The sequence below is a fragment of the Lipomyces oligophaga genome (assembly GCF_038497815.1).
Source record: "Lipomyces oligophaga strain CBS 7107 unplaced genomic scaffold V1516scaffold_5, whole genome shotgun sequence".
Lineage (NCBI taxonomy): Eukaryota > Fungi > Ascomycota > Lipomycetes > Lipomycetales > Lipomycetaceae > Lipomyces > [Lipomyces] oligophaga.
This window is the reverse complement of record NW_027117789.1, coordinates 827,043-853,639: the sequence shown is the minus strand read 5'-3', so window position 1 is coordinate 853,639 and position 26,597 is coordinate 827,043. Positions and strand designations below refer to the sequence as shown.

The 26,597-nt window shown below is 44.4% G+C and overlaps 13 protein-coding genes across 13 annotated transcripts; 9 read left to right on the top strand and 4 right to left on the bottom strand.

Annotated features, from left to right (window-relative positions):
* Positions 1–88: 88 nt before the first annotated feature.
* Positions 89–2,437, top strand: V1516DRAFT_425497 (major facilitator superfamily domain-containing protein). The gene has a single exon (XM_066919017.1). The coding sequence runs from the start codon at positions 499–501 to the stop codon at positions 2,146–2,148; it is 1,650 nt and encodes a 549-aa protein (XP_066776869.1). The 5' UTR covers positions 89–498; the 3' UTR covers positions 2,149–2,437.
* A 229-nt stretch (positions 2,438–2,666) lies between these two features.
* V1516DRAFT_677264 (ubiquitin fusion degradation protein UFD1-domain-containing protein) lies at positions 2,667–3,967 on the top strand. The gene is made up of 2 exons (XM_066922552.1): positions 2,667–2,728; positions 2,785–3,967. The coding sequence occupies exons 1-2, from the start codon at positions 2,726–2,728 to the stop codon at positions 3,886–3,888; spliced, it is 1,107 nt and encodes a 368-aa protein (XP_066776868.1). The 5' UTR covers positions 2,667–2,725; the 3' UTR covers positions 3,889–3,967.
* Positions 3,968–4,193: 226 nt separating this feature from the next.
* V1516DRAFT_652793 (chaperonin GroL) lies at positions 4,194–6,564 on the top strand. The gene is made up of 2 exons (XM_066920284.1): positions 4,194–4,557; positions 4,617–6,564. The coding sequence occupies exons 1-2, from the start codon at positions 4,303–4,305 to the stop codon at positions 6,102–6,104; spliced, it is 1,743 nt and encodes a 580-aa protein (XP_066776867.1). The 5' UTR covers positions 4,194–4,302; the 3' UTR covers positions 6,105–6,564.
* Positions 6,565–7,701, top strand: V1516DRAFT_677260 (histone H2A). The gene is made up of 3 exons (XM_066922551.1): positions 6,565–6,793; positions 6,866–6,935; positions 7,014–7,701. Exons 1-3 carry the CDS (start codon positions 6,701–6,703, stop codon positions 7,241–7,243), a joined length of 393 nt encoding a protein of 130 aa, XP_066776866.1. The 5' UTR covers positions 6,565–6,700; the 3' UTR covers positions 7,244–7,701.
* A 371-nt stretch (positions 7,702–8,072) lies between these two features.
* Positions 8,073–10,477, top strand: V1516DRAFT_677259 (Six-hairpin glycosidase-like protein; the record flags this gene model as incomplete). The annotated part of the gene is made up of 2 exons (XM_066922550.1): positions 8,073–8,847; positions 8,915–10,477. Coding segments are annotated over exons 1-2 (1,682 nt in total), but the record flags the coding sequence as incomplete, so codon positions are not given.
* Positions 10,290–11,810, bottom strand: V1516DRAFT_677258 (uncharacterized protein). The gene has a single exon (XM_066922549.1). The coding sequence runs from the start codon at positions 11,498–11,500 to the stop codon at positions 10,346–10,348; it is 1,155 nt and encodes a 384-aa protein (XP_066776864.1). The 5' UTR covers positions 11,501–11,810; the 3' UTR covers positions 10,290–10,345.
* V1516DRAFT_677257 (uncharacterized protein) lies at positions 11,576–13,147 on the top strand. The gene has a single exon (XM_066922548.1). The coding sequence runs from the start codon at positions 11,676–11,678 to the stop codon at positions 12,888–12,890; it is 1,215 nt and encodes a 404-aa protein (XP_066776863.1). The 5' UTR covers positions 11,576–11,675; the 3' UTR covers positions 12,891–13,147.
* On the bottom strand, positions 12,891–16,038 carry V1516DRAFT_677255 (peptidase family M1-domain-containing protein). The gene is made up of 7 exons (XM_066922547.1): positions 15,765–16,038; positions 15,468–15,708; positions 15,230–15,413; positions 15,019–15,183; positions 14,887–14,965; positions 14,625–14,837; positions 12,891–14,576 (listed from the first exon to the last, which is right to left on the bottom strand). The coding sequence occupies exons 1-7, from the start codon at positions 15,970–15,972 to the stop codon at positions 12,997–12,999; spliced, it is 2,670 nt and encodes an 889-aa protein (XP_066776862.1). The 5' UTR covers positions 15,973–16,038; the 3' UTR covers positions 12,891–12,996.
* A 113-nt stretch (positions 16,039–16,151) lies between these two features.
* Positions 16,152–17,258, top strand: V1516DRAFT_677250 (uncharacterized protein). The gene is made up of 2 exons (XM_066922546.1): positions 16,152–16,690; positions 16,741–17,258. The coding sequence occupies exons 1-2, from the start codon at positions 16,210–16,212 to the stop codon at positions 16,809–16,811; spliced, it is 552 nt and encodes a 183-aa protein (XP_066776861.1). The 5' UTR covers positions 16,152–16,209; the 3' UTR covers positions 16,812–17,258.
* On the top strand, positions 17,259–20,198 carry V1516DRAFT_677249 (RNA12 protein-domain-containing protein). Its single transcript, XM_066922545.1, has 5 exons — positions 17,259–17,557; positions 17,613–19,112; positions 19,170–19,400; positions 19,457–19,690; positions 19,752–20,198. The coding sequence occupies exons 1-5, from the start codon at positions 17,338–17,340 to the stop codon at positions 20,060–20,062; spliced, it is 2,496 nt and encodes an 831-aa protein (XP_066776860.1). The 5' UTR covers positions 17,259–17,337; the 3' UTR covers positions 20,063–20,198.
* Positions 19,826–20,795, bottom strand: V1516DRAFT_652772 (uncharacterized protein). Its single transcript, XM_066920283.1, has 2 exons — positions 20,653–20,795; positions 19,826–20,590 (listed from the first exon to the last, which is right to left on the bottom strand). The coding sequence occupies exons 1-2, from the start codon at positions 20,770–20,772 to the stop codon at positions 20,099–20,101; spliced, it is 612 nt and encodes a 203-aa protein (XP_066776859.1). The 5' UTR covers positions 20,773–20,795; the 3' UTR covers positions 19,826–20,098.
* Positions 20,796–20,979: 184 nt separating this feature from the next.
* Positions 20,980–23,169, top strand: V1516DRAFT_665019 (Cofilin/tropomyosin-type actin-binding protein-domain-containing protein; the record flags this gene model as incomplete). The annotated part of the gene is made up of 6 exons (XM_066920645.1): positions 20,980–21,279; positions 21,348–21,525; positions 21,613–21,772; positions 22,646–22,870; positions 22,926–22,974; positions 23,026–23,169. The coding sequence occupies 6 exons, from the start codon at positions 20,980–20,982 to the stop codon at positions 23,167–23,169; spliced, it is 1,056 nt and encodes a 351-aa protein (XP_066776858.1).
* A 554-nt stretch (positions 23,170–23,723) lies between these two features.
* Positions 23,724–25,290, bottom strand: V1516DRAFT_665018 (uncharacterized protein; the record flags this gene model as incomplete). The annotated part of the gene is made up of 2 exons (XM_066920644.1): positions 23,724–25,116; positions 25,169–25,290. 2 exons carry the CDS (start codon positions 25,288–25,290, stop codon positions 23,724–23,726), a joined length of 1,515 nt encoding a protein of 504 aa, XP_066776857.1.
* Positions 25,291–26,597: the final 1,307 nt, after the last annotated feature.

Genomic DNA, 26,597 nt, shown 5'->3' with positions numbered 1-26,597 from the left:
CACTCAGCCCCTGGCGATTTTATCAATCTGAGTCATCCCTTATCATGACGATCTATTCGGGTCGAGCCGATGGTGCGGCGAGTTCGGAGGGCCCGATGACTCTCCGGGACAATGAACCGAGCAAGAGAACAATTCTCTGCCGAGCAGTCTCGAAACGGCGTTGTTATAACCAAGCTTGCTTAGTTGTGCTGGAAATTCCGATCGTTCTTGATAATGATTTCATTTCCTGATATCTGGTCTTACGGAACCATCTCGTCCGGAAAAGACTCTGCTTTATCCGGTTTCGTGGACCTATTTTAACCGCTCAATTAGCCCTCCAGACACTTGTACATATCAGATTGTTCAAGGTTCCCAACCCTCAAACTGAAATCAAAACCCAAAGAGTGCAAGCCTCGGACTCGCTGCGGATATAAGATATATTCACTTGTTCTGTCTTTTTTGTTCAGCAAAGATTATTTATCTCAAGTTCATGTCGTTTGGAATAGCTCAAAGATAGTTATGGCGATATATAAAAACGCCAATGATCCTGAAATCGATGTCAACAGTTTGAGCTGTCCAAGCGATTCTGATAATGCGGTCGAACTTCCTGTCCTCAATCTTGCTCGGTCTCGGATCTCCACGGTAGTGGATCTGGAGAGTCAACCTGAAAAACAGGACTACAGGATTTCATCGGAACTGACATCTGAAGATGAGCAAAAATCTCCTGGCTCGACTGCTGCGACGACTCCGTCGGAAGAAAAGTCTGAAATCGATCCGAACCTGGTTACCTGGGATGGTCCAGATGATCCTAAAAATCCACAGAATTTTACCAAGTTACGGAAAATGCAGATTATGGTCACTATCTCGCTAAGTACGTTTATAATACCTCTGGCTTCGTCCATGTTTGCGCCCGGTGTTCCAGACATTATGGTTGAATTCAACTTCCAGTCGCAAATTCTGGGTTCGTTTGTTGTCTCTATCTTTGTATTGGGCTTCGTTGTCGGTCCCATGTTTATTGCCCCCCTGTCGGAAATGTACGGTCGCACTATCATGTATCGAGTAACTTCCGTCATTTCCACAGGACTTATTATTGGTTGTGGCGAATGCCATAGCTTAGCAGTACTGTTTGTGCTGCGGTTTTTGAGCGGTTCCTTTGGCTCGACCGCTATTGCTCTTGGTGCTGGTGCAGTGGCAGACATTTTTCCAGTAGATAAGCGAGGACGTTACATGGCAATTTATGTTCTTGGTCCCGTCTGTGGACCTGCTGTTGGTCCTATCATTGGAGGTTTTCTTGCTGCAGTCAGTTGGCGCTGGATCTTCCGGGTTATTGGAATTGTTGCTGGTCTTCTCGCTATTGCATGTTTCTTTCTCGACGAAACTTATGCACCTATTCTGCTTCGTCGAAAGGCAGCCAGATTGCGCAAAGAGACTGGTAATGCCGCGTTATACAGTATATACGAGGACCGAGTAACGTCACCCTTCTCGATTCTTTCTCGAAGTATCATCCGGCCCGTGCAACTTTTAATCGCTTCGCCTGTCGTTCTAATCCCTTCGCTGCTTTCTGCATGTACATATGGCGAACTATATTTGCTATTTACCACCTTTACCGATGTTTTTGAGACGCAGTATGGATTTTCGACCGACATAGTAGGACTCGCATATATCGGTCTCGGACTGGGCTCACTGTCGTCCTGTTTTATTATGATTTTTTTTGCAGATAGAATTATGATCCATCTCGCCAATAAAAGACCCGATAAGAAACGCCAACCTGAGTTTCGATTGCCTCTTGTTATCATTTTGACGCCGTTCGTCACAATAGGATTGTTAATCTACGGCTGGACAGCTGATAAACAGGTTCATTGGATCGTTCCTATTATTGGAACTTACTTTGTGGGGCTTGGGATCCTTGCTTCCTTGGCTCCAATTACAGGATATCTTGTAGACTCTTATCATATCTATGCGGCATCAGCGTCTAGCGCATGCACTATGATTCGAAGTTTAGGCGGAGCATTTCTTCCATTGGCTGGCCCGAAAATGTATGCTGCCCTAGGCCTTGGTTGGGGTAACACTCTTCTTGCATTTATCACTCTCGGGATGTGGCCGGTTCCTGTCGCTTTATATTTTTACGGTGATCGGCTGCGAAAGAAATTCCAGCCTGATTTTCATTGAGCGCAGTTTGTTTTTAGGGAATTTTTTTGATTTTCGGTTTCTGAATGTTATTTACGAATGGGTTGGGTTTAGTGACAGTTGTATAGAAAGTAAATATACGATAAACCAATCTTCAATTCTCTTCCGGAATTGAGAATGGGTGAATGGCCTGATCTTCCGGCCTCATGACTTCAGTCTACGCTGATCATTTGGACTTACTGGTTTTGCTAATTCTGAAAATATATATTCGTGGTCAAGCATTATCTTACAGTCGATATTTTTTCACCGTTTCTTGCATATAGCTCAACTAGGAGGTTTGCGAGCAAAGTGGAAGCAGATTAATGTCGCCCACTTTGGCTCAGCTGGCTTGACCAGTATAGACTGTTGTACTTCTGCTCAGCCCAATCCAGCGACTTGCGAGTAGAGATATGCGATACAAATACCTTAAGTGATACACTTTGTTAACGTAATGCGCTCGTGTGCTGGGAGGTTCCACAATAACCAGACACCTTCTCCAGTCATACAGAATCAATAAGATACGGCACAGATCAGTCATATCTAGGAGACACTGTTGCCCACTGGAATCCACATCCACATAATGGTAATTATTTAAAATGGAATAAAAAATTTGTTTGGATTGTTTAACTAACTAGATAGCAATTCGGAGGCTTCTATGATGACAACGACAACGACGTGCCTATGGGCGGCGCGCCTTTCCATCCGTCGATGATGTCTCGGTTTGGATTTCCAAATCGAATGGAGCCATTCAAAGAATATTTCCGATGCTATCCAGTTGCTATGCTTCCTGGTCCCGTTCGAGAGTCATTGAACTACGGAGGCAAAATTATTTTACCGCCATCGGCTTTAAACAAGCTAACGCGGCTGAATATCTCATATCCTATGCTATTCGAGTTGTCGAATGAAGAACTCGAACTTACCACGCATGCAGGAGTTCTTGAGTTCATCGCAGAGGAAGGCCGTGTGTATTTGCCCCAGTGGATGATGGAGAGACTTGCACTGCAACCTGGATCATTAGTTGTCGTGGCCAGCACTCGTCTACCCATGGGTTCGTTCGTCAAGATCGAACCTCAGTCGCCAGATTTTCTAGACATCTCGGATCCCAAAGCAGTTCTAGAAAATGCATTGAGGAACTTTACTACTTTGACCATCGACGACATTTTCGAAATCAAATACAATAATAAGGTCTATCAGATCAAAGTTCTCGAAATCAAACCTACTCAGAAATCCGGTATCTCCGTCGTGGAAACTGATCTCGAAGTGGACTTCGCTCCCCCCGTTGGATACGTTGAACCGTCTGCTGCTAAATCTGCTGCAAACACTCATTCTGGGACTATGATACACACCCCGGATGGTCAATCCATGGCTGACATTATTGGTTATGCGGATCTGGTGTCTGCATCTCAGTCAGGCCGGTCTACTCCAGCTCTACCGTTCGCTGCTCCAGCTGGTTTTGGTGGTGGTGGTGCAGGCCACAGACTATCGAACAAAAAAGGTTCGTCTAAACGTAGTTCGGCTTCATCGCGACCATCTACATCTGCTACATCTTCTCCTCTATCCGCTACTCCTCCACCGACCTCAGTGCCCAGTCTAGCAGACGCAATGAGCAAAGGAAGCCAGTTCGCAATCACAGGCAAGGACAAACAGGACGAAGATCGAGCGATTCCAAAACCACTAAGGCTCCCTTTCGGCCAGTTATTTTTCGGATATCCAGTTGTACCGGTCAAGAAGGCTTCCGCATAACTAGAGATCATACATTTTAATGCACTAAAATTTCTGTATGTATTTCGTCTTCATAATCTACTAGCCCACTTGCCAACTATCCGACCTAATTTCCACGCTGTAGCTTGCCGTAGCTGCCGTAGCTGCTAATCTGGACAATAAAGCACGAGTGACTTTACATTTCCAAGTCATCTTCCTCAGTAGAATATACCCCACAATAGAGCTCGAGAGACGACTCGAAGTTTCTATGAAGAGCTTGATCCCTAACCTTCTGCGGCGTGTTAAGACTATTTTTTTTCCCGGTTCCCCGCGCCAAAACTAGGAATATTTAGTACTCTTGTTCGAAAGAATTCAAAAAAAGTCATTAGAGACGTTTCGAAATTTTGTTTTTCAACAGGAATAGCAGATCGTGTCGTTCTATTTTGCGCGGATACAATGAACCGTTTAATTGCTAGCCAATCGCCTGTTTTACGTCGTCAGGCCGCTCTGAGCAAGCAGCTTCAGCAAGCCCGCTACTTTTCACACAAGGAGCTCAAGTTCGGTGTAGAAGGTCGTGCTGCTCTTCTTAAGGGTGTTGATGTCCTTGCAACCGCAGTAGCGGTCACCCTTGGTCCTAAAGGTCGTAATGTTTTGATCGAACAGAGCTTTGGGTCGCCCAAGATTACCAAGGATGGTGTCACGGTCGCAAAGGTAAGATTCATATATTGATCTTCGAAGAAGTAATTGGTGTGCTAACATTAACTCTGTAGAGTGTTGTTCTGAAGGATAAATTTGAAAACTTGGGTGCGAAACTTCTTCAAGATGTTGCTTCCAAGACCAATGAGATTGCTGGTGACGGAACTACTACTGCTACTGTTCTTGCCCGTGCCATCTTCACAGAATCAGTCAAGAATGTCGCTGCTGGTTGCAACCCCATGGATCTTCGTCGCGGCACTCAGGCTGCTGTTGACAAGGTTGTTGAATTTTTGCAGAAACATAAGCGTGAAATGACTACTTCCGAAGAGATTTCTCAGGTTGCTACAATCTCTGCTAACGGCGATGTTCACATTGGTAAGCTCATTGCGAATGCCATGGAAAAGGTTGGAAAGGAAGGTGTCATCACTGTCAGAGAAGGGAAGACCATCGATGATGAATTAGAAATCACTGAGGGTATGCGTTTCGACCGGGGTTTCATTTCTCCTTACTTCATCACCGACGTCAAGACCGGCAAGGTTGAGTTTGAACACCCCTTGCTGCTGCTTTCGGAGCAGAAGATCTCGCAGCTCCAGGATGTCATTCCTGCTCTTGAAATCTCGAACAAGCTCCGCCGTCCTCTTCTCATCATTGCGGAGGATATCGATGGAGAGGCTCTTGCTGCCTGCCTGCTCAATAAGCTTCGTGGACAGGTGCAAGTAGCAGCCGTCAAAGCTCCTGGCTTTGGAGATAACCGTAAGAGCATTCTTGGTGACATCGCTATTCTCACTGGCGGTACTGTCTTCAATGAGGAGCTTGATCTCAAGCTTGAAAGTGTCTCTGCTGAACTTTTGGGCTCCTGTGGTTCTATTACTGTCACCAAGGAAGATACGATTATTTTGAACGGAGAGGGTGATAAGGATAAAATTATTCAGCGCTGTGAACAGATCCGTTCTACTTCTAGCGATGCCTCGACTACCGAGTACGAAAAGGAGAAGCTCCAAGAACGTCTTGCCAAGCTTTCTGGTGGTGTTGCGGTTATCCGAGTCGGAGGTTCGTCTGAGGTCGAAGTTGGCGAGAAGAAAGATCGATTTGTTGATGCTCTTAATGCGACTCGCGCGGCAGTAGAGGAGGGTATTCTTCCCGGTGGAGGTACTGCTCTTTTGAAGGCTTCCCGCATTCTTGATGAGGTTGAGACTGCCAATTTTGACCAGTCTCTTGGTGTTTCTATTGTCAAGAGTGCTATCACTCGACCGGCTCGTACGATCGTAGATAATGCTGGTGGTGAGAGTTCTGTCGTTGTTGGAAAGCTCGTTGATGAGTTTGGTGAGGACTTCAATCGGGGTTACGACTCGTCGAAAGGCGTGTTTACAGACATGATCGCCAGTGGAATCATTGATCCTTTTAAGGTCGTCCGGACAGCACTTGTCGATGCTAGCGGTGTTGCCAGTTTACTTGGTACCACCGAGTGTGCTATCGTCGAGATTCCTGAGGAGCGACCCGCTGCACCTGCTGCACCTGCTGGTATGGGCGGTATGGGCGGTATGGGAGGCATGGGTTTCTAAGCCTACATCCAAAATGAGCAAGATTATGAGATGCAAAGATCAAATTAGCATCGGTTGTATAAAATAAAGGTGGTGTGGAGAAAGCAGTCACAACCTTTTTGGATCTACATATTATTATTATACTATTTCGATTCTCTTATTACTGTTTTATTCATCAATTTTCTGTACGTACATAGTATCATAGTAGCATGGGTCAACAACATGCATAGTAAATATTCCAATCCTCCACTTATGAATACAATTTATTATGAGAATATTCAGACCCAGTATTGGCACGATACAGGTTCCTACGGAACTGAGTTATGTAAGCATTCCATAAACGTCACACTGGGATTGGGGACAGGTCGAGGGTTCCGGATTCGGTCAGATCAGCCACGTGAGGCTGGGAGTTTTGTCTGTTTTCGCTTGTAGGAGGCGCGGGAGAATATAGTAAAGCACGCAGACACGGGAACTTAGATTTGTTTTGTTTACTTCTGTTTGCTCAAAGTGTGAATTTTGTCGCGAGATTCTCTTTGATTTGAACCAAAGCGGATTACAAGATTGTATCCCATTTTATTAGCTGTTATAGTTTTTATATAAAGGAATTAAAGCGGATAATGTCTGGAGGAAAGGGAAAATCTCACGGTGGAAAGGCAGGTCCTAGAGAAGGACGCGCGCAGATCTCTCATTCAGCTCGAGCTGGACTTCAGGTATGATATCTGCGTTTCTGCGTGCAGGCACGATTTTTAAAATGATTTTGTTATATTAACAAGTTGGATTAGTTTCCTTGCGGACGTGTTAAGCGGTTTTTGAAGAATAACACACAGAATAAAGTGCGCGTCGGAGCTAAAGGTAAGCAAAGCAGTGCGGTCGACTGCGTGATGGACTTGCCACCTGAGTTTTGACGCGATGACTAACTTTTGTCGGTAGCTGCCGTCTATGTCACTGCTGTTTTGGAATATTTGACCGCCGAAGTTCTGGAGTTGGCCGGCAACGCGGCGAAAGATCTGAAAGTCAAGCGTATCACTCCACGTCATTTGCAGCTTGCCATCCGTGGCGACGAAGAGCTTGACACGTTGATCAAGGCTACTATTGCCTTCGGCGGTGTTATGCCGCACATCAACAAGGCGCTTCTCAAAACTGAGAAGAAGAAGAAATAAGGATAAGCAAGGTGGGATTTACTTGTGGCGATTGAATGACAAGCGGTTTGTTCCTCGGAGGCGGCAGAAATGGTTAGTGTCTGTCATGCACTGAGCGTGTATTTGTAGTGTATTTTACTTTTATATTTTATTTGCTGAATTGATTCTACTTGATCGATTATAATTTAATCTACTCTCTTGAGTATGTGTATCCGTCGGGTAGATACGCTACCAGATTACCCTAAGAGTTTGCAAAGGAACCTGTACGCGTCTTACACCTAGTTTGTCAACTCACTTTGAACTAGAACAGTCAACAACAGGAAAGATCACTATAAAATGCACAGTCATTCTATGATATGATGAAAACTCGAATGTTTCTCAACGCACGCATGCAAGCACATGGACAAACGCGGCCAGATGGAAATGATAACGTCATATCAAGTTTCAGTCGATATAGCAAATAGAGATATTGCAGATATCACGAATTACTTTCTCTCGTAGTATAATCATAAAACTAAGGAGATACATCGACATTTAATGGCTATGTCAAGGAGATCGCTAACCAGAATAGGCCTGATCCTTCATTCGTGTTGAAATCCGCAATAAACTAGGTTTGGAAACGATGCCTCTAGGATACTTACGCAAACGCATGTATCCATTAAAATTAGAATCATACTATCCACTCAGTTAACCAACGAGCCAACATTAAACACTAACTGTATACAATTTATAGCCGGAATCGCATACGCAATGCTAATCCTATTTCTGCTATCAACTGTAGACCAGGCTCATCGTTGGGAGTTTCAGATCGCCCCGCGTACGCGTAGATCCTGCGAGGTTATCTAATCATCAACCACCTCAGCAGCCCGTTTCACATAGTCTGAGTTGGTCTTGTAGGTTCAGCTGGCTTGTGTTCGATCTATACAGTATATATCTATATATATACAATAAATATACTTGAGGATCTCACATCTATATTTTTACTCGCCTCTGCAATATATCTTTACTTGAAACGATCCGAAATCTAGTCCATAATGCGTTTCGATGCCGCCTTCATTCTCCTGGCGGTCACCGCTACTGCTTCTACATCCTCTGCTCTCTATATCTCTCCGGCTAAACATGAGCAAGTCTCTTATCTTCGCAAACAGCTCGAAGTAGAGTTCATTGCGCCGATTCACGTCCAATCGTCGTCATCGCTGTCATCGTCTTCGTCGCAGTCGCAGTCGCATTCATGCAAAACTGCCGCACTCTCATTGCCAGACTGGCTTCAGGTTCAAAATGATGCGGCCTTTTCGCATATGCTGGCCAACATTGGTCCTGAGGCACTCAGCGATTCGGATGTACTTCCAGGCACTCCGGTTGCCTCGCCGTCCCGCCATCTGCCGAACTATTATTATCACTGGGTCCGAGATGGTGCCATCACTATGCGTGCGGTAATAAAGAAGTACCGCTCTACAGGATCTCCGCGGATGCGCGAAATTGTCGAAAATTATATTGCCACTTCCAAACGTGTTGCGGCGATAGATAATCTCTCTGGACTACGCTTCAATTTAGAAAATCTCGGAGAACCAAAGTTCCATGTCGACGGCAGCGCATTCAATGCCGAATGGGGACGGCCCCAGAGAGTAAGCTTTTGATAGAGGTCATGCATATCTTATGTTGCTATTTGACTAACATATTTGTTTTCCTTAGGATGGTCCGGCTTTGCGAGCGATAGCTCTGATCGAGTACATTGAAGCACTTGATATTCACGATGATGCTTCATTCGACTATCTTGAGAATCTATATCAATCTCTAATCAAGCCCGATCTGGAATATGTCTCTCATTTCTGGGCTGCTCCAGGATTTGATCTCTGGGAGGAGGTTAATGGTCTGCACTTTTTTACGGCCATGGTCCAGCATCGGGCTCTTGAAATGGGCGAGTCTCTGTCTAGCACGGTTTTTCAAGACATAGGCGCTGCACAGTGGTACCATTCGCAAGCGGTCGGGCTTAGTGCATTTATTCACTCATTTTGGAACAAGGAACGCGGTCATCTTGTGGAAACTTTGGGATCCTCTCGGAGTGGACTGGATTCTGCGCTTCTTCTTGGCGCGATTCATGGGTCCAGTGCGAGCACGTTTGAGCTTCATTCTGATGAAATCATTGCTTCTTTGAATGCACTTGTGCTTGATATGCGGACTCGGCATCCAATCAATATTCTTGATGCTTTAGATTCGGATGGTGATCTACCCCCTTCTATTGGCATCGGTAGATATCCCGAGGACGTTTACTATGGGGGAGATCGTGAGCGTGACACGAAAGAGGCTGGTAATCCCTGGTTTCTCTGTACTGCGACTGTTGCACACACTCTGTATGCTCTTGCGGCACATATTTTGAAACTCGAACATCCTTTGAACATTTCCAATGCGACCTTAGCTTTTTACGAGCCACTGCTTCCCTTTGCTCCGTTTGTAATCTCCGACGAACGTTGTCTGCCCGATTCTTCCATTTCTGTATCACCAAACGATGAGTCTTCGTTGCAACTCGTTCGCAACATCATTCGCTATGCAGACGGGTTCATGCGGGTCATCAAGAAGCACTCCGATGAGCGTGATTTATTTAGTGAGCAGTTTGATTCTAAGGATGGGTTCATGCGGGGCGCCGAGAAATTAACCTGGTCGTTTGAAAGTGTCTGGAGCGCAGTCCAAGCACGTACTCATGCGTTAATACTTTTAGGAGAGAAATGTGATTCCTTGGATTTACCGATGGCTACTTATTTGCGCGTGTTTTCTGGAATTTTTGATTAACTGTTACTGTTATTGTTGTTGTTTGCTTTACTTGCTTAGGGGATTTTAATGCTTGGCTTTTGTCAGCTGGATTTGGGTCAATAATGGTTAAGGGAGTATCCTGATTTATATTGCAATTTTTTTGGTTGGTTGCTGGGTGATTTTCGTCACTCTCGAAATTTCGAGCAATTACTTCCTTTTGTCTAGGTCTACAGCTATTCCATCATCAAGAGCTTGTAGTCTTCATATTGGATTGGATGGGTTTCCTCCCATATAGCGACCGTTACAGTGTTCGACTAACTTTTTGTACAATTTTTATTAATAATTGGTAGTCTAGAGTAACATTCATAACTTTACTTAAAGGTCGAGAACGGGTTTGCTCTTGAACTTCCGTGCACCTCGATCAGCGGGTCGATATTGTAATTGAGATCCATGAAGTAAGAACGAAAATTCCTGGTTCTGATAACTTTTACCATCGCTTGATCCGGGTTCGAGAGTGGTTCCAACTTGGAATATCGTTGCTTCTTTCGGGATTGTTTTAATTTGATTTTGCTCCGTGACAATTACAAAAGAGCTTTTAGTTTCCCGGATTACTATGCCGGATAAACCGACTCGCGACACACATCTGCTACGCTGAACGAGAATCTTGGCTCCATGGTAATCCGCACTGGCGAGTTTACTAGCTGCTTCTTGCAGTTGGTGAATCGAAATAGGAGTTCCAGCTGAAGATCCAATGAGTTCGTTAATATATGATTTCCATAGGTCGTGCAATGGTGTATATACGTCGTAAGTTGTAGGATCCGAATTAATAGTGTGCAGTCTTAGTCTTTTCTTGGTTGCCGACGAGAACGGTTTCGGACGAGTCACCGTCGATATTATAACCTGACGGTTGGTATCAGGGTCAGCTTTGTCCTTTTGGTTCAAGATTTGACTTGTTGCCAGTGAAATCAATCTGCTTCGTTCACCTTTCAAGATTTTGGTCCTCGTTTGTGAGTTTTGTCTGTGATGTACAGTGTGTAGCTGCTTTGACTCCTCATCTGCTTCAGGATTCTTCATTGTAGTCTCCTCACACTCTAGCTCATTATTATGATCACTATTTTGCTTCTTCGCCAATTTGTTATTCTGCCGCTGGCGCTTACGCATGTTCCGCTTTTTAGCAAGGGTCTTGCTGATCTTCTTATTGTTCCGTTCCAGTCGTCTCTGTTCACGTTTGTCGAGCTTTGTAATTCTCAGCTGTTCGATCCCTGCAATTCCCACCGAACTTGTATTACGTATTCCATGTACTCCATTATTATGCCTCAATAGTCTTTTTGTTCTTGGATCAAAGATCCTTTGCAGTCTTCGTTTATTGCTTGATTTTGATACCACACCACCGTCCTCTCGCGTTGGATGTAGCGGCAGTGGCTTGTTCTTGACTCGCGTCTCGTACGTATCCTGTGCTTGATCGGCCGAGGCATTTGTAAATCTAGTTATGTGCTCTAGTATAATTTTTCGTCCAAAGTCAGAAGACATTATGTGAATTGTTGATTTTGTCGCTGCTATAGTAGAATGGAGAGACGTTGCGATCTACAGCCATCATGGTTCTGTTGAAAATTGGGACAATACAGCTAGGGCTCAGAACTCTCATACTCGGATCGACTCAGTCAGGACATTGGACAAGATTTTCAAACAATCAGAAGGTAAAATAATGTCGTCATTAAAAAGACAGTTACCATCGTCCGACGGCCCTTCGAAGCGTGTCCATTTTGGAGCTTCTTCTAGCGGAGAGCCTGTGCCAGATCACAAAGACGACGACGAATTACTCGAACAAGATATCCCAGGCGGTACACGAAGACCAGCTAGACGCAACAGATTAAAAAACGTCGATGCATATAAATCAGACTCTTCTGAAGATGAATTTTTTAGTGTTTCGCGGGCTAAACGAAAAGCAGGTGTCTCTGAGGAAGACGACGACCAGGATATGTTTGCAGATGAGCCACCCAGAGAAAACACTCATCTCCACGACAGTGACAACGACAACGACATGGGATCGTCATCAGATGAAGATATCGACGGCGTATCAAAGAGGTCGCGGAAAGTCAGATTTCTAGATGTTAGCCAGATCGAAGGTCAGGAACTACCCAGCTCAGGAATATATCAAGATGACGACCAGCAAATCGACACCGAAAGAGTGAACAGAGAAGTCGAAGCCTTCGCGAGCCATCATCGTACAACTGATGCTAAAGGGAAGCGCCAAGAGTTAGAAAGCGACATAGCAATTCCTAATATAGATAACCTCGATGACGAAGAAGATATCGACCCTGAAATTGGTCCCGCAGGGTCCCATAAGCACGCACCGATTCTAGATCCGTTCAACATGATAAACGACGTTTCTGAAGATCCAAATGAGGCATTCGATGCGTCGGGAACATACATTGTGCCTACTCCCGCAGCCGTCGCGGCTGCCTCTCAAGAAGCTCTCCACGATGCATGGCTAGCTGATGTCTCATCCAGCTCACAGATCAAAGCAACAGCAAAGGCAGAAGCTGCCCGACAGGAACGGGAAAAGGAAGCAGATTCTCGCGCTCGCTCGGACGAACATCAAAGACCAATATCCGTTCACCTGGACTCGTTGATTCGTCTATTGGAACCTGCGGAAACTCCTCTTGAAGCTCTGGCTCGTCTAGCTCCACAAAAGCAGAGAAATCGGTCTCGCAGAAATAGAAAATTACAAGCTGCTGATAAAACCCAACTTGATCCAGCTGCACTGGAAAACGAGAAGAACCGTAAACAATTGGTCGAACAAATTTCAGATGCTGCTGATAAATTGCTCAATAGAGGATTCAACGATATCTACGACATCTCGAGGGAACAAGTCATGAGACTCTATTCTCGCCATGCTGGAAGGCCGTGGTCTTCCTGACGCATATTTTGTATTATATATATATATATATTTCTAGTCTGTAAACTAACTAAAATGTATAGTATCTTAGTGAACTTAAGATCAAAGCAACTTTAGGTGAAAACTGCTAATAGCTATGATCAGCAAGCCATTTCTCGACCTCATTTCCATCGCGCTGAACCCATGCTGCATACGACTTCACTATATCAAGGCCTTGTCCAACAGCTCGGTCATAGCCATGAGTATCTTTATCCGCGAAAAATCCTTCAATGTCTGTCACCGCCTCTGTCGAAGAAAATACATTGATCGAAACTCGGACATAGCGTTCTAAAATAACCATGTTTCCTGACATCAGTTTGTAGATACTTTCCCAGTGTGCCTTGGTGTACTTCCAAAGCTCCCATCGCGCTTTACCGTTCGCAGCTAGCGAATTCGCGAGCGTATGAAGATCTTGAACTGCGACTTCTCCAGAAAGAAGCATCGACAGTGCCCTCTCAATAAGTACAGGTTTCTTTGTACGACCAATAGCAGATAGTGCGATCTCCTTACCGTCCACAGATGAGGGATTCAAAATCTCACCTAAAATAGTATTGAAAATACTTTTCGCTTCTTCATCGCTCAGATCTTCCTGGGACAAAACAATCGAAAAAACAGCACGTCGTAAATTGGGATGAATCGCCGTCTTATCACCAGCTGCATATTTTGCAAATTGCGCTTTAGCTTCAGCAATAATCTCTGTATCACCACAGTTTCCTGCGACACTGATTACTAGTGCACGAAGCTGGACAGTCAAATAATCTTCATCATCGCTAAACTTCCAGCCAAGCTTCTTTGCAGTAGGGCTTACAAGATCGCGCGTAAATGCCTTCAAGCCGTTCTGAATACTCTCTGGCTGCTCAAACCAAGCCGATCGAAGAGTACCCAACCGGGACGCAACTTCTGACCAAACAATGTACGAAGTCTCGCCTTTCAAACCACTAATCAATCCGAGAATGCCCGCAGTAGATCCTAATCCAGCAAGTGCTAGAGCGGATGCGTCCGCAACCAAACCAACTTTATCTGTGACTGAAAGTTTGTCAGTTGCTTGACCTAACTTTGCCAGTCTTTCTGGCGTATAATTAACACGATAAACTCCTGTCTGATTGCGATTCAACTTGTAAAAGTCATTCGGACCAAGTCCAGTCAAAATAGTTTGTCGATTAGAAAATGAGGAAACTCCTGAAAGAGCACCGGCAGTTGTGCTGTCTGTGAAAATTCCAAGAGGAATCCACCACTGCGTTTCGTTTTCCTCATCGGTGACATCACCAGAGGCAAGGAACCGGTCTTGACGCAAAGAAATACCTGTATCTGACTCATTCACAGTCACAACAGGGAAACCGATCTTGCGAATCCAGTCATTCATAATTTCATTAACATCAATTCCACTAACTTCTCCAACGGCATCCCAAAGGTCTTTTGTGGTCGCATTCCCATAAGCATGAGCCTTTAGATAGCTTGAAACTCCCTTGAGAAACGTTTCAACACCAAGATGAGATGAAATCATTCGAATGGAACTCGCGCCTTTAAGATACGAAATGGCATCGAAAATCTGATCGATATCGAGAGCTGATTTTACCGGAACTTCAATGGGATGGGACTGTCGCAGAGAGTCCAATCCGAGAGCTCCCTGAAGTGACTCCGAAACAAAGACACCAAAAACATCCCAATCTGGATATCATTAGGCATGAAATAGCTTTTCTACAATTTAGAACTTACCGGGATAGAGATGATCCATGGCCAGCCAGCCGACCCAAGTCGCAAAGCCTTCGTTCAGCCAAAGCTCGCTCCACCATTCCATAGTCACAAGATTACCAAACCATTGATGAGCTAATTCATGAGCAACGACATACGCTACACGATTTTTGTACTTAGCATCACTAGTCTCGGGATCGAAGAGCAGGGCGGTAGTCCGATAGGTGATAAGGCCCCCTAAGTTGTTAGAACTGAAGTGTGTGATGTCCAAGTCTGGTTTACTCACAATTTTCCATTGCGCCATGCGAAAATTCATGAACAGCCAGCAAATCCACTTTGGGAAGAACATAATCAATCTCGAAAATCTAATCTCTAGTATCAGCGAAGATTCGCCCTGAGCTGAGCAATTTACCCATACCTCAGAGAAATAATCTACAATTTTGCGAGCGTTTTCTAAAGCAAATTCACCTTGCTTGACAAGTCCAGTTGTTGTATAAACTCTGACTGGAATCTTCTTTCCATCGTAGAGCTTATCAGTGAAAGCTTCGACATACTCAAAGTCACCGCATGCCCATGCGAGTAGCTTGCTGATGTTAGCCAGGCATAGACTGTAAGTAAACTTAACTTACATAAGTGCTCATAATAGGGGTAGTAGCAAAAGTCACGGTTTTCAGCTTTGTTCCTGCTAAGCCAGCTTTTTTCCCGTCTTCGGGGGTTTTACTGGATACCTCGGGCATGTTGCTGAGAGCGGTCCAGTCTTCAGGAATAGTGATAGAAAAATCAAAAGTTGCCTTCAAAGCAGGCTCATCAAAACTAAGCATTCCAATAATTAGATTTAACGAAGTAAATTAAATTCTCTGGTCTTACCAAGGGAATGCTCTACGAGCATCAGTAGCTTCAAACTGAGTTGAGTACATATATGCTTCCTTTCCATCGCTATCGGAGTACTTTGATCGATAGAAGCCAGCCATGTTATTGTTAAGTATGCCTGAAAACGTCAACGTAATGGAAGCTTTAGTCGCTTCGCCAGGGACTGGCTCTTTAGGAGTAAGGGTGACGATCTCGGCCTTGGTATCAGTGGAAATACTCAAAGGCAGATCGGAAGTCGCTGCCACAGCATTAGCTGACTCAATCCAACAGAAAACTGAGACATAATCGACGTACTTTTTGTCAACTCATACTCCAGAACGGCCTCTTGTACCTCGACCTCGCGAACATTAAGTTGGATCTCAGATATGGGCGACGAACTGACGACATCCACATCAATCTTGACTGAACCTTTATAGGTGAAGGCGGAGAAGTCGAGGTCATATATTGCCAAAGTGTAGTGCGTTGGCTTTACGAGTGCCGGGAGAATCTCGCGATCTGTCATTTTTGTGTCAATTAACAATTTTTGAGATATAACAGAGGAAAAGTAAGCTTCTTTTGTTCGCAGAAATGTAGTATATAACGAAGTCAGCTAGAATCCATTTATCATCGTCTCAAAATGGTAAGCTTGATCTCACAATGTCGTGCGGCGGGTTGTCCTTTGTTTATTGTCGGTTTTAGTACGTCAGACTACGTGACCAGGTCTTCGTCACAGAAGAACAAGAATCAGAAAAAAGAGAGAATGTTTTCAGTTCCACTTGTTGTACCAAACGACTCATATGAGCTATGGTATAAACCTGCGCAGCGCTCGCATATCTTGCAACGCAAGATAAAACCCAAGACCCGGTTTCTGCCGTTTTTCAGAGGATCAAACGACGAAGACGATTCGGTTCCAGATCCTGAAGCACTGGCTTCTAGCGCATTAACTCCAGATGAAATTCAATATATCTGCGAGATGGACGCCATCAGGAACTTTGGATTCACTTTCCTCAAGCCTCCTGGATTTACAAAGACTGCACAGGCTGCTAGTGAGGAGGAACTGATGCATGACTCTGAATCAGAGGATAACGCGTTTATTGAGAATCCTAATGGAGAACTGGTATCACTCGATGGAGAAGATAACGATGAGGCTGAGGAAGATGAAGATGGAGAGGGCGAAAGCGGCAGGGAAGACGGCGAGGAGGAAGAACTTGACGAAGAGGAATATGATGAAGTGAGTGCAGGTGAGGAGGAACTGGATGATGAAGAATATGATGATGATGGTGATGCGCAGGCAGCTTTAGACGGTTGGTCAAGACGGCAGCAGCGTCGACGAATGAGATCGAGTTCTTACGTTCAAGATAACGAAGTTGATCTTGACGCAGAGATTCCAGACGGTGAGGATATGAACTACGAGGAGGAGGAGGATGAAGAGGAGGAGGGCATTCAAACTGAAAACATTGAAAATGCATATAATTCCGGCTATCGTACCCGGCTTCTTTCTGGGGAAGTTAATTCTGAAGCCGAATATGAGCAAGATAGCTTTGACATAGATCAATCGACGGACGGCATCGCCTTTCAACGGTCGTCACGCACGGAAGAGACCTTAGCAATGTCTACCGGTGGAGTCGAAGATGATGATTACGAAATGGATATGGAATCCGACGAATAGTTATTTGTATTATGAAATGGTTTGGAGTTTTCTGGAGTTTTTTTTCTTACTCGCGCTCTTTGTGTTCAATGTATGGATCGATATGCGGCGTAACCCATCATCCATTGCTGATCTGGTAGACAACATAGATTTGTAGGCATATTTACATTTTTCAAGTAACCTAAACATATTTGCGATTTTCAGTCACATCCGATTTTGGTATAAGGCCCAGAACTAGTTATGTTTAGCCTGCGCGGTAATCTGGTTTCCCGTATGTGTAGGCCTCGGTCTAACGCGGACTTGTCATCACGAGCACAACTTCTTGTAAGACATGTTCCATTGACCGTAACTCCGTTTCGGCTTCAGAGGATTAGCTCCTTTGTTATGCCATTCGAGAAGCAGGTCGAGAGTACAGGAGTTATTGACCGAAGCGAAAAAGAGGGGCTTCTCTACATCGACAGTAAGTAGCTCTTCATAGTAGAGAATAGTTTGATCCGATTCTAACCATTACCTAGACGTCTATCCGGTTCGATATAATATATGGGATTTCAGACAGCATATTGTAAACTTTTTTGCTCGAGAACTGAAATCCGGAATCACGGATTATCTGAAAGGAAGATTAGTTCCAGAAGATCTCAACATCGAAATAGAGAATGTGATTCCTCGACTCAAGGACGGTGGGGTCTATGTCAAGTTCATAAATAAGTCAGGCTTTTCTGAACAAGAAGTCGAGTCGCGGATCCAAGAATTTGTCAATGAGACCTCTCCGAGACCTTGGTTTAATCCTTTGCATACCTTACGGGCCTATGCGGTTCAGGGTATTCCATGGATCGAGGACTTGCATACATTTCCGTCTAGTCGTTTACGCGTTGAGTTTGAAGGCCCGGATCTTGATCAAGAGACGCTTTATTTTCTTTTCCGCAGGTATGGCCTGATCAGAAATATCACTCCCCTTTCACCAGCATCAAAAGATCTGCCGCGATATTCGATTATTCAATTTGTTCGACTGCGATCCGCTACCTCGGCCCGTAACTGCTTGCATGGATTCACGACTAAGGGAACTAAGATGCATATTCACTATGAGTCTATCCTACGGCGGAATTGGTTCAAAGAATGGTTTACTAACCACCCCCGTATTGTTATTCCTGTCCTTGCCGCACTTCTTGCCGCTTTAACCGTCGTCATCTTCGATCCCATTCGGATCTGGTTTATCAAGCGTAAAATCACTAAACGTTACATGAGCGAGAACGATGTGGTCAAGTACGCGCGATCCTGGTTAATTGATTTGTATAACTTTTTGACGGGGAAGAGCTCATTCAGTAATCTCTACACGCATAAAGATGACCATTTCAAGCTTGCAGTTCAAGATCGACAAGATGTGGTTGACAATTTACATATGCTTCTGAGTGAGATTCCGGAGACATTTATCGTAGTGTATGGACCTCGAGGAAGTGGAAAATCTGAGCTAGTGCATCGCACACTTGAAGGAAGGGCAAATACTCTTTTCATTGATTGCCAGAAAGCAGCGGAAACTAAAACCGATGCTGCATTCATCAAAGAGTTTTCGCGGCAGACAGGATACTATCCTGTTTTCCCGTGGATGAAGAATATCTCTGCCATGATCGACTTGGTTGTTCAAGGACTGATCGGACAAAAAGCGGGGTTTTCGGAAAGTACAGAAACCCAGTTCAAAAATATTCTCCAAAACGCGGATTATGCAATTAAAAGTATCGCTATCGATGCGCAAGAGCATTATTTAGAGACTGCTCCGGTGAAAGCCGCCGAAGTCGCATCCGACGATGATCCCGAAGCTTCCAAAAGCGAGCGCGATTACTTTACGTTATCACAGACCCCAAGACCAATTATTGTATTTGAACATTATTTATTTAGGTCAAATAGGAACTCGATGTTTTACGAATCTCTGGCTGAGTTTGCAAGTGGACTAGTATCTGAGCAGGTGGCACATGTTATTGTGGTTACTGATGATACGGGGTATTCTAAATATCTGGAAGATGGTTCGTTTTTTTGATTTGTGACTGAAGTTCTGAATTTTTGCTTACATTTTAATCTAGCTCTACCAAATCGAGTCAGTACTGTGGTTCCAGTCGGAGACGCCAGTCCGGAGGTCGCACAGTCCTTTGTGGAGCGACACGTCCATTCAGTGATCGCTCCCAATCAGCGTCTGAATGTTAGCCCGGATGGTACTATTCCAGGTTTAAAGGCGGCTTTAGTTCCGCTAGGCGGGCGGATGACTGATCTACTTGCTTTGGTCCGGCGAATGTCTGTTGGAGAGACCTGTCAGCGTGAGTCATATAGTAAATCTTTTTTGCGATTCAGTTTTGTTGATGATTGATTATAGAAGCTGTGGACGAAATGATTCGGCAGAGCTCTGCAGAAATTGTGAAACGGTTTCTACGAGCCGAAGCGGATCAAATCTGGAAATCTGAACAAGTTTGGTTGCTTGTGAAAGAGCTGGCAAATAGTGAAGATATCAGGTACAATGAGCTTATGCTGAAACCTGTCTTCAAGAATAAACCAGATGTCATACAAGCTTTAGAACATGCTGATTTGATAACTGTCATTGAACGAGATGGTAAGCATTTGGATCCGCGATGTTTCTACGAAGAAAATTTTGGAACTAACGAACATGTCAGGACGGCCATATTCGATCAGAGCAGGTAGACCGATATACCGAGCAGCATTCAAGAAGTTGATCGTCGATAAGGGATTATATGCAGATCAAGAAATCAAGTTTTTAACTGCTACATCAAACATTCTTGCGACTTCTATCAAAACGAGTGAAGAAGAACTGTTGAATTGCTCAAAGGTTATGTTGGCTCGAGGCGCAGACTTATCTGATCGAATGAAGTTTTTAGCCGACGATATCAAGGCTAAACAAAGTGTTATTACGGAATACGACAAGAGAATCAATCAGCAAAAGAAAGTCCTTGCGGTTGAATATTGACTGAAGATTTGAAATCAAGACATTGCTGTTTAATTACTATCTTGCAAGAGTATAGCCTTTGCGTAATCGTTCTAATACACGATCTCCCTTCGTCTTTCCTACTTTCGCGACTAGTGCGGTTGCAATTGTGCCCCATACAGTTTCATCGATTTCAGTATCAGTTTCAGACGTAGTTTTAGATTTAGCATTTCCTTCCGCAGCATTCGATAGCGACTGATCAGTTTGACCAGCAGAGACCATGGCCATAAGCGAAGCTTTCCCGTCTTGATCGACGATGTCTTCTATTGACCGAGCATCCGAGATAACTTTCCCTTTGCTGAGCAATTTTAGAGATTCGATCGAGATGTGCGCATCCGCCGCCACTTGGGTCTTTAGACTGAAGATTGTCTCGGTCACGGGCATTTCCACTTGGATGGAAAACTTCGGTGGCCGAAGAGATTTAACAGTTATCGATGCCGTAGCTGGCTCTTGGGATTCGCTCGAAGATAACATGTGCAATTTATCGGTCGGCATTTTGAGAAGGATTATCTAGTTTAATGTATTTTTAGTATGTCCAAGATCATGAAACATCCAAGTAGAAGTTCACATACCGGGCCACGTTGACCGAGAGATTTCGTGTTCATAACAAAATCATCTTGATATTCAATTTGTTTGTCAGATAATAAGTGAAGATATGCTTTGGCAAATGTAGTCTCGTCGATAGAAGCCATTTTATAAGGAGCGAGAATCTTCTATGTCGTCAAGAGTGCTAGAAGTTGTAGTGCTCAATAGAAAGGTCGAAGAAAGTAGTAGCCATCACGTGAAAGAACTCCCATTTTGGTGTGGATATGTATATCTGGACGAACCTGCTCAGATTAATATATAGTTTAGATCAGAACACAAATACGATTTGGTTTAATGGCATTTCGATCATAGTTATGTGTCGGCTTTTGATTTATTTATTCATTTATTCCTGCTTGTTGCAGCTGGCGACAGCGAATATCGAGCAAGTGCGATTTTTTGCTCCATTTTCCACATCTGAGCCATCGCTGGGTAGACTTTCAGCATTGCCGTCGTCTGTTTCGCTACTATCTATGGATAATCCTGCGATTGTGAAGACAATTGTACCAGAATTTTCAACTAGAGACGACGGATCTTATGCAATTGAGGAATATTACCTTCTCACCGATCTCATCAAAGGCTCTTTCTACGAGTTTCGGGTCTGCTGGCCAGCAAATGTGAGCTAGTAACAAATTTGTGTCGTGTTTAATGGGTAAATCTGACATTTTCTTTTTATTTTTTACAGAATCCATTGGATTTGAAAGTCGGTGTTGTCAAGGCGTCATCGCTAGATCCGACGTCTGCTCTATACGTGTCTGCGGACTCGGAAGATGTCATATACGCGTACATCAAGTACTCGTCCTTTTATTATTCACATATCCCACAATTGATGGAAAAGCCATCTCCCGTTACGTTTGAACTAAGTATGTATTTGGATTCGGAAATGTCGAAACTTGTCTCTGCTCGACGGAGCTAGAACAGAGGAGATCTAGGATACTAACACAACGCAGTCCTTTCGAAATGCACTTTTCTTGTCGTTTTAGGTGACTCAGTGATAATGCAGAGTTTGCTTGTCATTCTGGGTGTTGTGGGCTGGAAATATGCATCTGTCTGGTATTATCGAATGTTGCGAAATCTAGCTTTTAACACTCGTGAAGACGTTAAGGAAGAGTAGTACTGTGTAACAAACGCTGACATACTTCCGCGACTACTATACAGAGCATAATGAACTATACATACAGTATTATAGCCCCCTAACGATCCAGAAGACAACGTGAGATCAACAAGCAATATCACAACTTACGCGTCGATTAATGCTGGCTGTGTAATGGCTAATGCCGTCAGAACCTTACCCTATTTTATCCACTACTATGGCACAAATTGAAATACTTTTATTCACATATGCGCTGAGCCCTAGTAGTAAACATGTAAACTCGAATAGACGGATCTATTGAACAAGTATTTCACATTGTACGATTGATTAATTGATTCCGTTGTTAATTCATCAATTTTTATTTACGATTATAATTTTAAGAGTCAATTTTATTTCACTAGTTTAAGCCAGTAGTTCACAATGGTAAGTGGTATTCCCCTTGTGCCGGCCAATAGCAAGGAGTTGTTGAATGTGCGGACTGGCGGACGGATTGAGTGACTGGAGCTTAAACCATTGCAAGATCAAAACAGTACCGCTTAGATTCTCAAAAAACAAACTGATATCAAGGCTTTCAGTATAGATTCAGATCAATGGGGCGGATTAGCGCTTGTTTTGAGTTTGTGAAGTCTGCCAATGATATGCAACGTCAACAATAGATCAGCCCTGCATTTTCCTTCTCTTTAATATAATATAATTGTTGAAACAGATGCTAATATCTTTGTTTTCTATTAATTCAGTCCAGATCCGGGTATGTTCATCAAATTTGCTTCTCCTCTTCGATTAGGCGGATTCAAAATCAATCTGCGGATAATATATCCGCAGGATTCCGTCGTCGACGGCCGACCCCAATGATTCCAAATCACTAACCATTGTTTCTCTACTCTCATTAGAGTTGCACTTAACAATGAATGCCAGAGCGCCTTCCAAGAGTTGAAGCTTGGAAAGAGTTTAAAGTTTATCATCTTTGCTCTCAATGATAAAAGAACTGAGATCGTCGTTGCCGAAAAGTCGAATAGCTCGTCGTATGACGACTTTCTGGCTGAGCTTCCCGAGAACGACTGCAGATACGCTATTTACGACTTCGAATATGAGCTGTCGGGTGGTGAAGGAAAAAGGTATAATTGATCACTGGCAAAATAGTGATTTTTCTGGTTTCTAATCTGTATTTAGATCCAAGATCTGTTTTTTCACTTGGTCGCCTGATACCGCTCCTGTGCGAGTAAGTACACTCAAATCCATCATACAATTGAGCTTAACTGACTCTTTCCAGAGCAAAATGACTTATGCCTCCTCCAAAGATGCAATCCGTCGCGCACTTACCGGTATCGCCGCCGAAATTCAAGGTACTGACTTTAGTGAGGTCGCCTACGAAAGTGTGTTGGACAAAGTATCTCGGGGTCCCGGATCTCATTAAGCCTGTTTCACTTTAAGCTTATTTTTTCTTCTATCATGATTCTTTTCTTTTTTTCTCTTCTTTTATACTTCTGTTTTCTGGCTAAAAACTATATCGTCCTAGTGTTTTAACATTACATCTAGAAAAATAGGTATACCAAAATCATGAAGTTCTGTTTTCATATTTCCATTATTCTAGTTTATATTTTTGTTTTCATTAAAAGATATGACATTGAAATTCCGGTTATTAGTTCCACTGTAGGTTTTCCAGCATCTGAGACTTTCTTGTCAAACCTTGACTGTAGCACGGTCTACATCATAAAATACCTGCAATTTACAGTTTACAATATAAATAGTATATACTTTTAAATTAATCGCTCTTCACAAGCGGAGTGTTTGTTGAGATACTACAGAACGGAGTAACACAAGATTCAGAGAAAATATTGAAGAATCAAAACACAGAGGAAACACAAAGAGTGATATCATGAGTGAGTGTGCATATAAATAACAAGAGGAGTCCTCATAGATAATCAAGCGTATCCAAAACTAAATTCAAAATCAACAATGATATTTTGATTATCGATTTCGAAGCTCGGAATTAAATCTATGGCATTCGTCCCATGCATCGCCTTTGGAAAGCTGGCGACTGTCTGGCCAGTTTGTAATTTTTCCTCGAACTTCAGTACCGCCCGAAGCACGGAATAGATAATAGAGCATCATGTTATTATACAGATACGAGTGGGGATTGAGACCGATATGCATGTCATCTAGGAAAATGTCAGTGTAACCGGTCACCGTCAGACCCCATTCCATGACTTCGACGCTCTGATGGTGCGCCACGAGACGCGCCATACGATCTAACTCGTACATTGGCACGTCATTTATGCCTTCTGAGCGATGAGACAGAGCTGACCGATAGAGCATAGGAACATCTTCGCCAAAGATATCTTTCAGAGTGCGGATGAACTTATTCAGTCGATTTTTGTAAAAGACGAGCTCGCTCCAATATAGCTGGCGTGAAACATACGTGCCCCCGCGCACATGATTTTTATATTGTTCACTCTTTGCCCAGCCACGAATGTCCCACAGCAATGACTGGAAAATAATAAGATCCGGAGCTCGGCCGTCAGCTCCAATAACAGAGTCCAGAGTAGGTTTGAAAATTGTCTCAAAACGCTCTTCGAATGGAACATGGTCCATATAGTCCAAGCCCCACCACTTTGGATTATTGTTGAACATGGACGGAATGTGCCAGTGATAGATTGTCATGTTCAATTCAGGAATGGAACACCATGCAGTTGTGTGGCGGCCCTTAGTACTGATCTTGAAAGAACTTTGCTGACCAACTATCTGACACAAATGAAGTGCCATGAAGCGATCAATGGAGTCGGCAGCCATTAATATACGCTTGCCACGGAGCCAACTCACATATTGACCCCATTTTTTGAGCTCTGAGCTTCTCTGTTCTCCTTCCTCCATGTTCCGCGCGCGTACGTAACTTTTAATATATCTGACCCAGTTTGTGGGGGCCTGTGCAATTAAATCCTGATCGATGGGCTTCTCGTCGAAAAGCAAATTGAAGTCTGTGGGGTAGTCCGACCATTCCGGAACAGGCATATCAAAGAGATCATCGTAATATGGCACATAGGCAGATTTTATGACATCCTCAGGACGATAAAAGTAGCCAGGCCTAAGGTACGGGTCGTCGCAGTGTGGAGGTTTGTAGTTGGAGTATGACGAAGAGCGATCTCCGTCGAGTTCGTCGTCTAGGTCACCACTGCCGGAAAGTGTGTTTGCGATCCGTGTCTCGTCGTAGACAGTATAGTTAGGACAGAGAAATCCGGCCAGACGGTCTTTAACAGCACTGCCTGCACTTTCGAGAGCACTTATGCTAGACAGTCTGTTAAGGCTTATGGATTTCTGGTCGGCGTCCTCCTCAGTTGCCGGGCTGGTCGCAGAGGCATCGGTTCTGGAATAGTTAGCGGGAGATCGATCAACCCAAGCACATGAAATATACGGACAAGACTGGCTTCTGGACAGGCAGCTCGTTGTCATTGCGCGCAATGGAAAACAGAGGCACGCAAAGCACGATTATACCTGCAACGAGGATGAATGGGAGGAACCACGAGCGCCGAAGGGCCATGCTAGCGATTAATTAGCAGAGAACCGCGCGCTGCGAACGCGACCGAGGACACAAGAGGACGGCGAAGGAGCTGTACAAGCAGTCGAAGGATGGGAGAGTCTTTACTCGGAAGCACACGGTGGGAAGCGGAGCTGAGCTGAGCTGACCGGGACAGAACAGGCGTGATAATGTGCTGAGAGAAGAAGAAATGGAGGGAGAGCGAGAAGACTGGGCCAAAAAAGAAGTCGTAGATGGGCCAAAAGGACCGCCAGGTCTGTCTATGCCCGTGCTCTCTTCTTTTTTGGCCGCCCCTTTGTCGCCCTCCTCTCCGGCTGTCTTTAGTGGGATAGCCGCGCTTACTTAAGGCAAGATGAATCAAGCAGGCTGAGCAGTCGCAGCCGCATATGCATGTGTCCGTTTCGCGTAATGCATTAGCCCGATATGGAAATAAAGGGTATTGAACTGAACTGTACTGGCAATACAGTTTAATTCTGACCGCTTGAGAGGACCCATTTGAGTTTTCCCCGGAAAGTCTAAGCCCTCGCGTCGTTGGGCTGGTCCTGGAAGGGCTGTTGCATAGGGAAAAAAATTCTTCGGACTGGAGGTTGCCACGGTGTTACCGGGGTTCAGTGAAAAAGCTCTATGAATAGATATTTTAAAAGCATATCGAGAGTGCATCGTAAAGAGATCTAAGAGACGGTTGTCCAAAACCAGTTTTAAAAGCATTTCATGTCTCGGAATTAGCCAGTTACGGCAGGAATAACGACCGACGAAATAGCCACTGATGTCTGCGCTCTGCTACGCGTTGGACCGCGTGTCTACGGTTTGTGGAGCTCTAGTCGTAGCGGCGACTAGATTGGACTTTTCTTCTGCTTCTGCGGAAGACCGGTGCCCCTACTTTACTTTGTTCGTTGCTGCGCGTTTCCGTAGTTCTCCGATGCTGCTAAGATCTCGTAAAGTAAAACAGGCAGAATATGAAGAAAAATAAACAAAAGCCAGTAGAACTGTCCGTTCCAGCTGTCCCTGCATGCCAGATCCGACTGCTGCGCCCTCTTGGATTGTGACTGCAATGTGCTGCACCGAGCCACTTTGGCTGCACCGTCGTCACCTACTCAGCCTACGCGACCGTAGTAGAGTTCCTACGCAACAAGCGAAATACCTCCCGCTGCAAGAGCCGACTCTTTATGACGTCTCTTTCAGGTCGTGGCCGGAGCAACGTAAATTCGCTAGAGCAAGGCTGCAAGGGCGGCAGCACTGCCAGTGCTGCCGCCATGTCACCTTAGGGTCTGGTCCGTCACCCGAGCCCCAAAATTGCCATAGTCAACATT

Coding starts and splice junctions, on each gene's coding strand:
- V1516DRAFT_425497 (XM_066919017.1), top strand. CDS start 499: ATGGCGATATATAAAAACGCCAATGATCCTGAAATCGATGTCAACAGT.
- V1516DRAFT_652793 (XM_066920284.1), top strand. CDS start 4,303: ATGAACCGTTTAATTGCTAGCCAATCGCCTGTTTTACGTCGTCAGGCC. Junction 4,558..4,616: donor ATGGTGTCACGGTCGCAAAG/GTAAGATTCATA, acceptor TTAACTCTGTAG/AGTGTTGTTCTGAAGGATAA.
- V1516DRAFT_677260 (XM_066922551.1), top strand. CDS start 6,701: ATGTCTGGAGGAAAGGGAAAATCTCACGGTGGAAAGGCAGGTCCTAGA. Junction 6,794..6,865: donor CAGCTCGAGCTGGACTTCAG/GTATGATATCTG, acceptor AAGTTGGATTAG/TTTCCTTGCGGACGTGTTAA. Junction 6,936..7,013: donor AGTGCGCGTCGGAGCTAAAG/GTAAGCAAAGCA, acceptor TTTTGTCGGTAG/CTGCCGTCTATGTCACTGCT.
- V1516DRAFT_677258 (XM_066922549.1), bottom strand. CDS start 11,500: ATGTCTTCTGACTTTGGACGAAAAATTATACTAGAGCACATAACTAGA.
- V1516DRAFT_677257 (XM_066922548.1), top strand. CDS start 11,676: ATGTCGTCATTAAAAAGACAGTTACCATCGTCCGACGGCCCTTCGAAG.
- V1516DRAFT_677255 (XM_066922547.1), bottom strand. CDS start 15,972: ATGACAGATCGCGAGATTCTCCCGGCACTCGTAAAGCCAACGCACTAC. Junction 15,709..15,764: donor GGAGTATGAGTTGACAAAAA/GTACGTCGATTA, acceptor ATGCTGTGGCAG/CGACTTCCGATCTGCCTTTG. Junction 14,966..15,018: donor TTGTAGATTATTTCTCTGAG/GTATGGGTAAAT, acceptor ACTAGAGATTAG/ATTTTCGAGATTGATTATGT.
- V1516DRAFT_677250 (XM_066922546.1), top strand. CDS start 16,210: ATGTTTTCAGTTCCACTTGTTGTACCAAACGACTCATATGAGCTATGG. Junction 16,691..16,740: donor ATATGATGAAGTGAGTGCAG/GTGAGGAGGAAC, acceptor GGTGATGCGCAG/GCAGCTTTAGACGGTTGGTC.
- V1516DRAFT_677249 (XM_066922545.1), top strand. CDS start 17,338: ATGTTTAGCCTGCGCGGTAATCTGGTTTCCCGTATGTGTAGGCCTCGG. Junction 19,401..19,456: donor TGTTGGAGAGACCTGTCAGC/GTGAGTCATATA, acceptor GATTGATTATAG/AAGCTGTGGACGAAATGATT. Junction 19,691..19,751: donor AACTGTCATTGAACGAGATG/GTAAGCATTTGG, acceptor CGAACATGTCAG/GACGGCCATATTCGATCAGA.
- V1516DRAFT_652772 (XM_066920283.1), bottom strand. CDS start 20,772: ATGGCTTCTATCGACGAGACTACATTTGCCAAAGCATATCTTCACTTA. Junction 20,591..20,652: donor CTCTCGGTCAACGTGGCCCG/GTATGTGAACTT, acceptor ACATTAAACTAG/ATAATCCTTCTCAAAATGCC.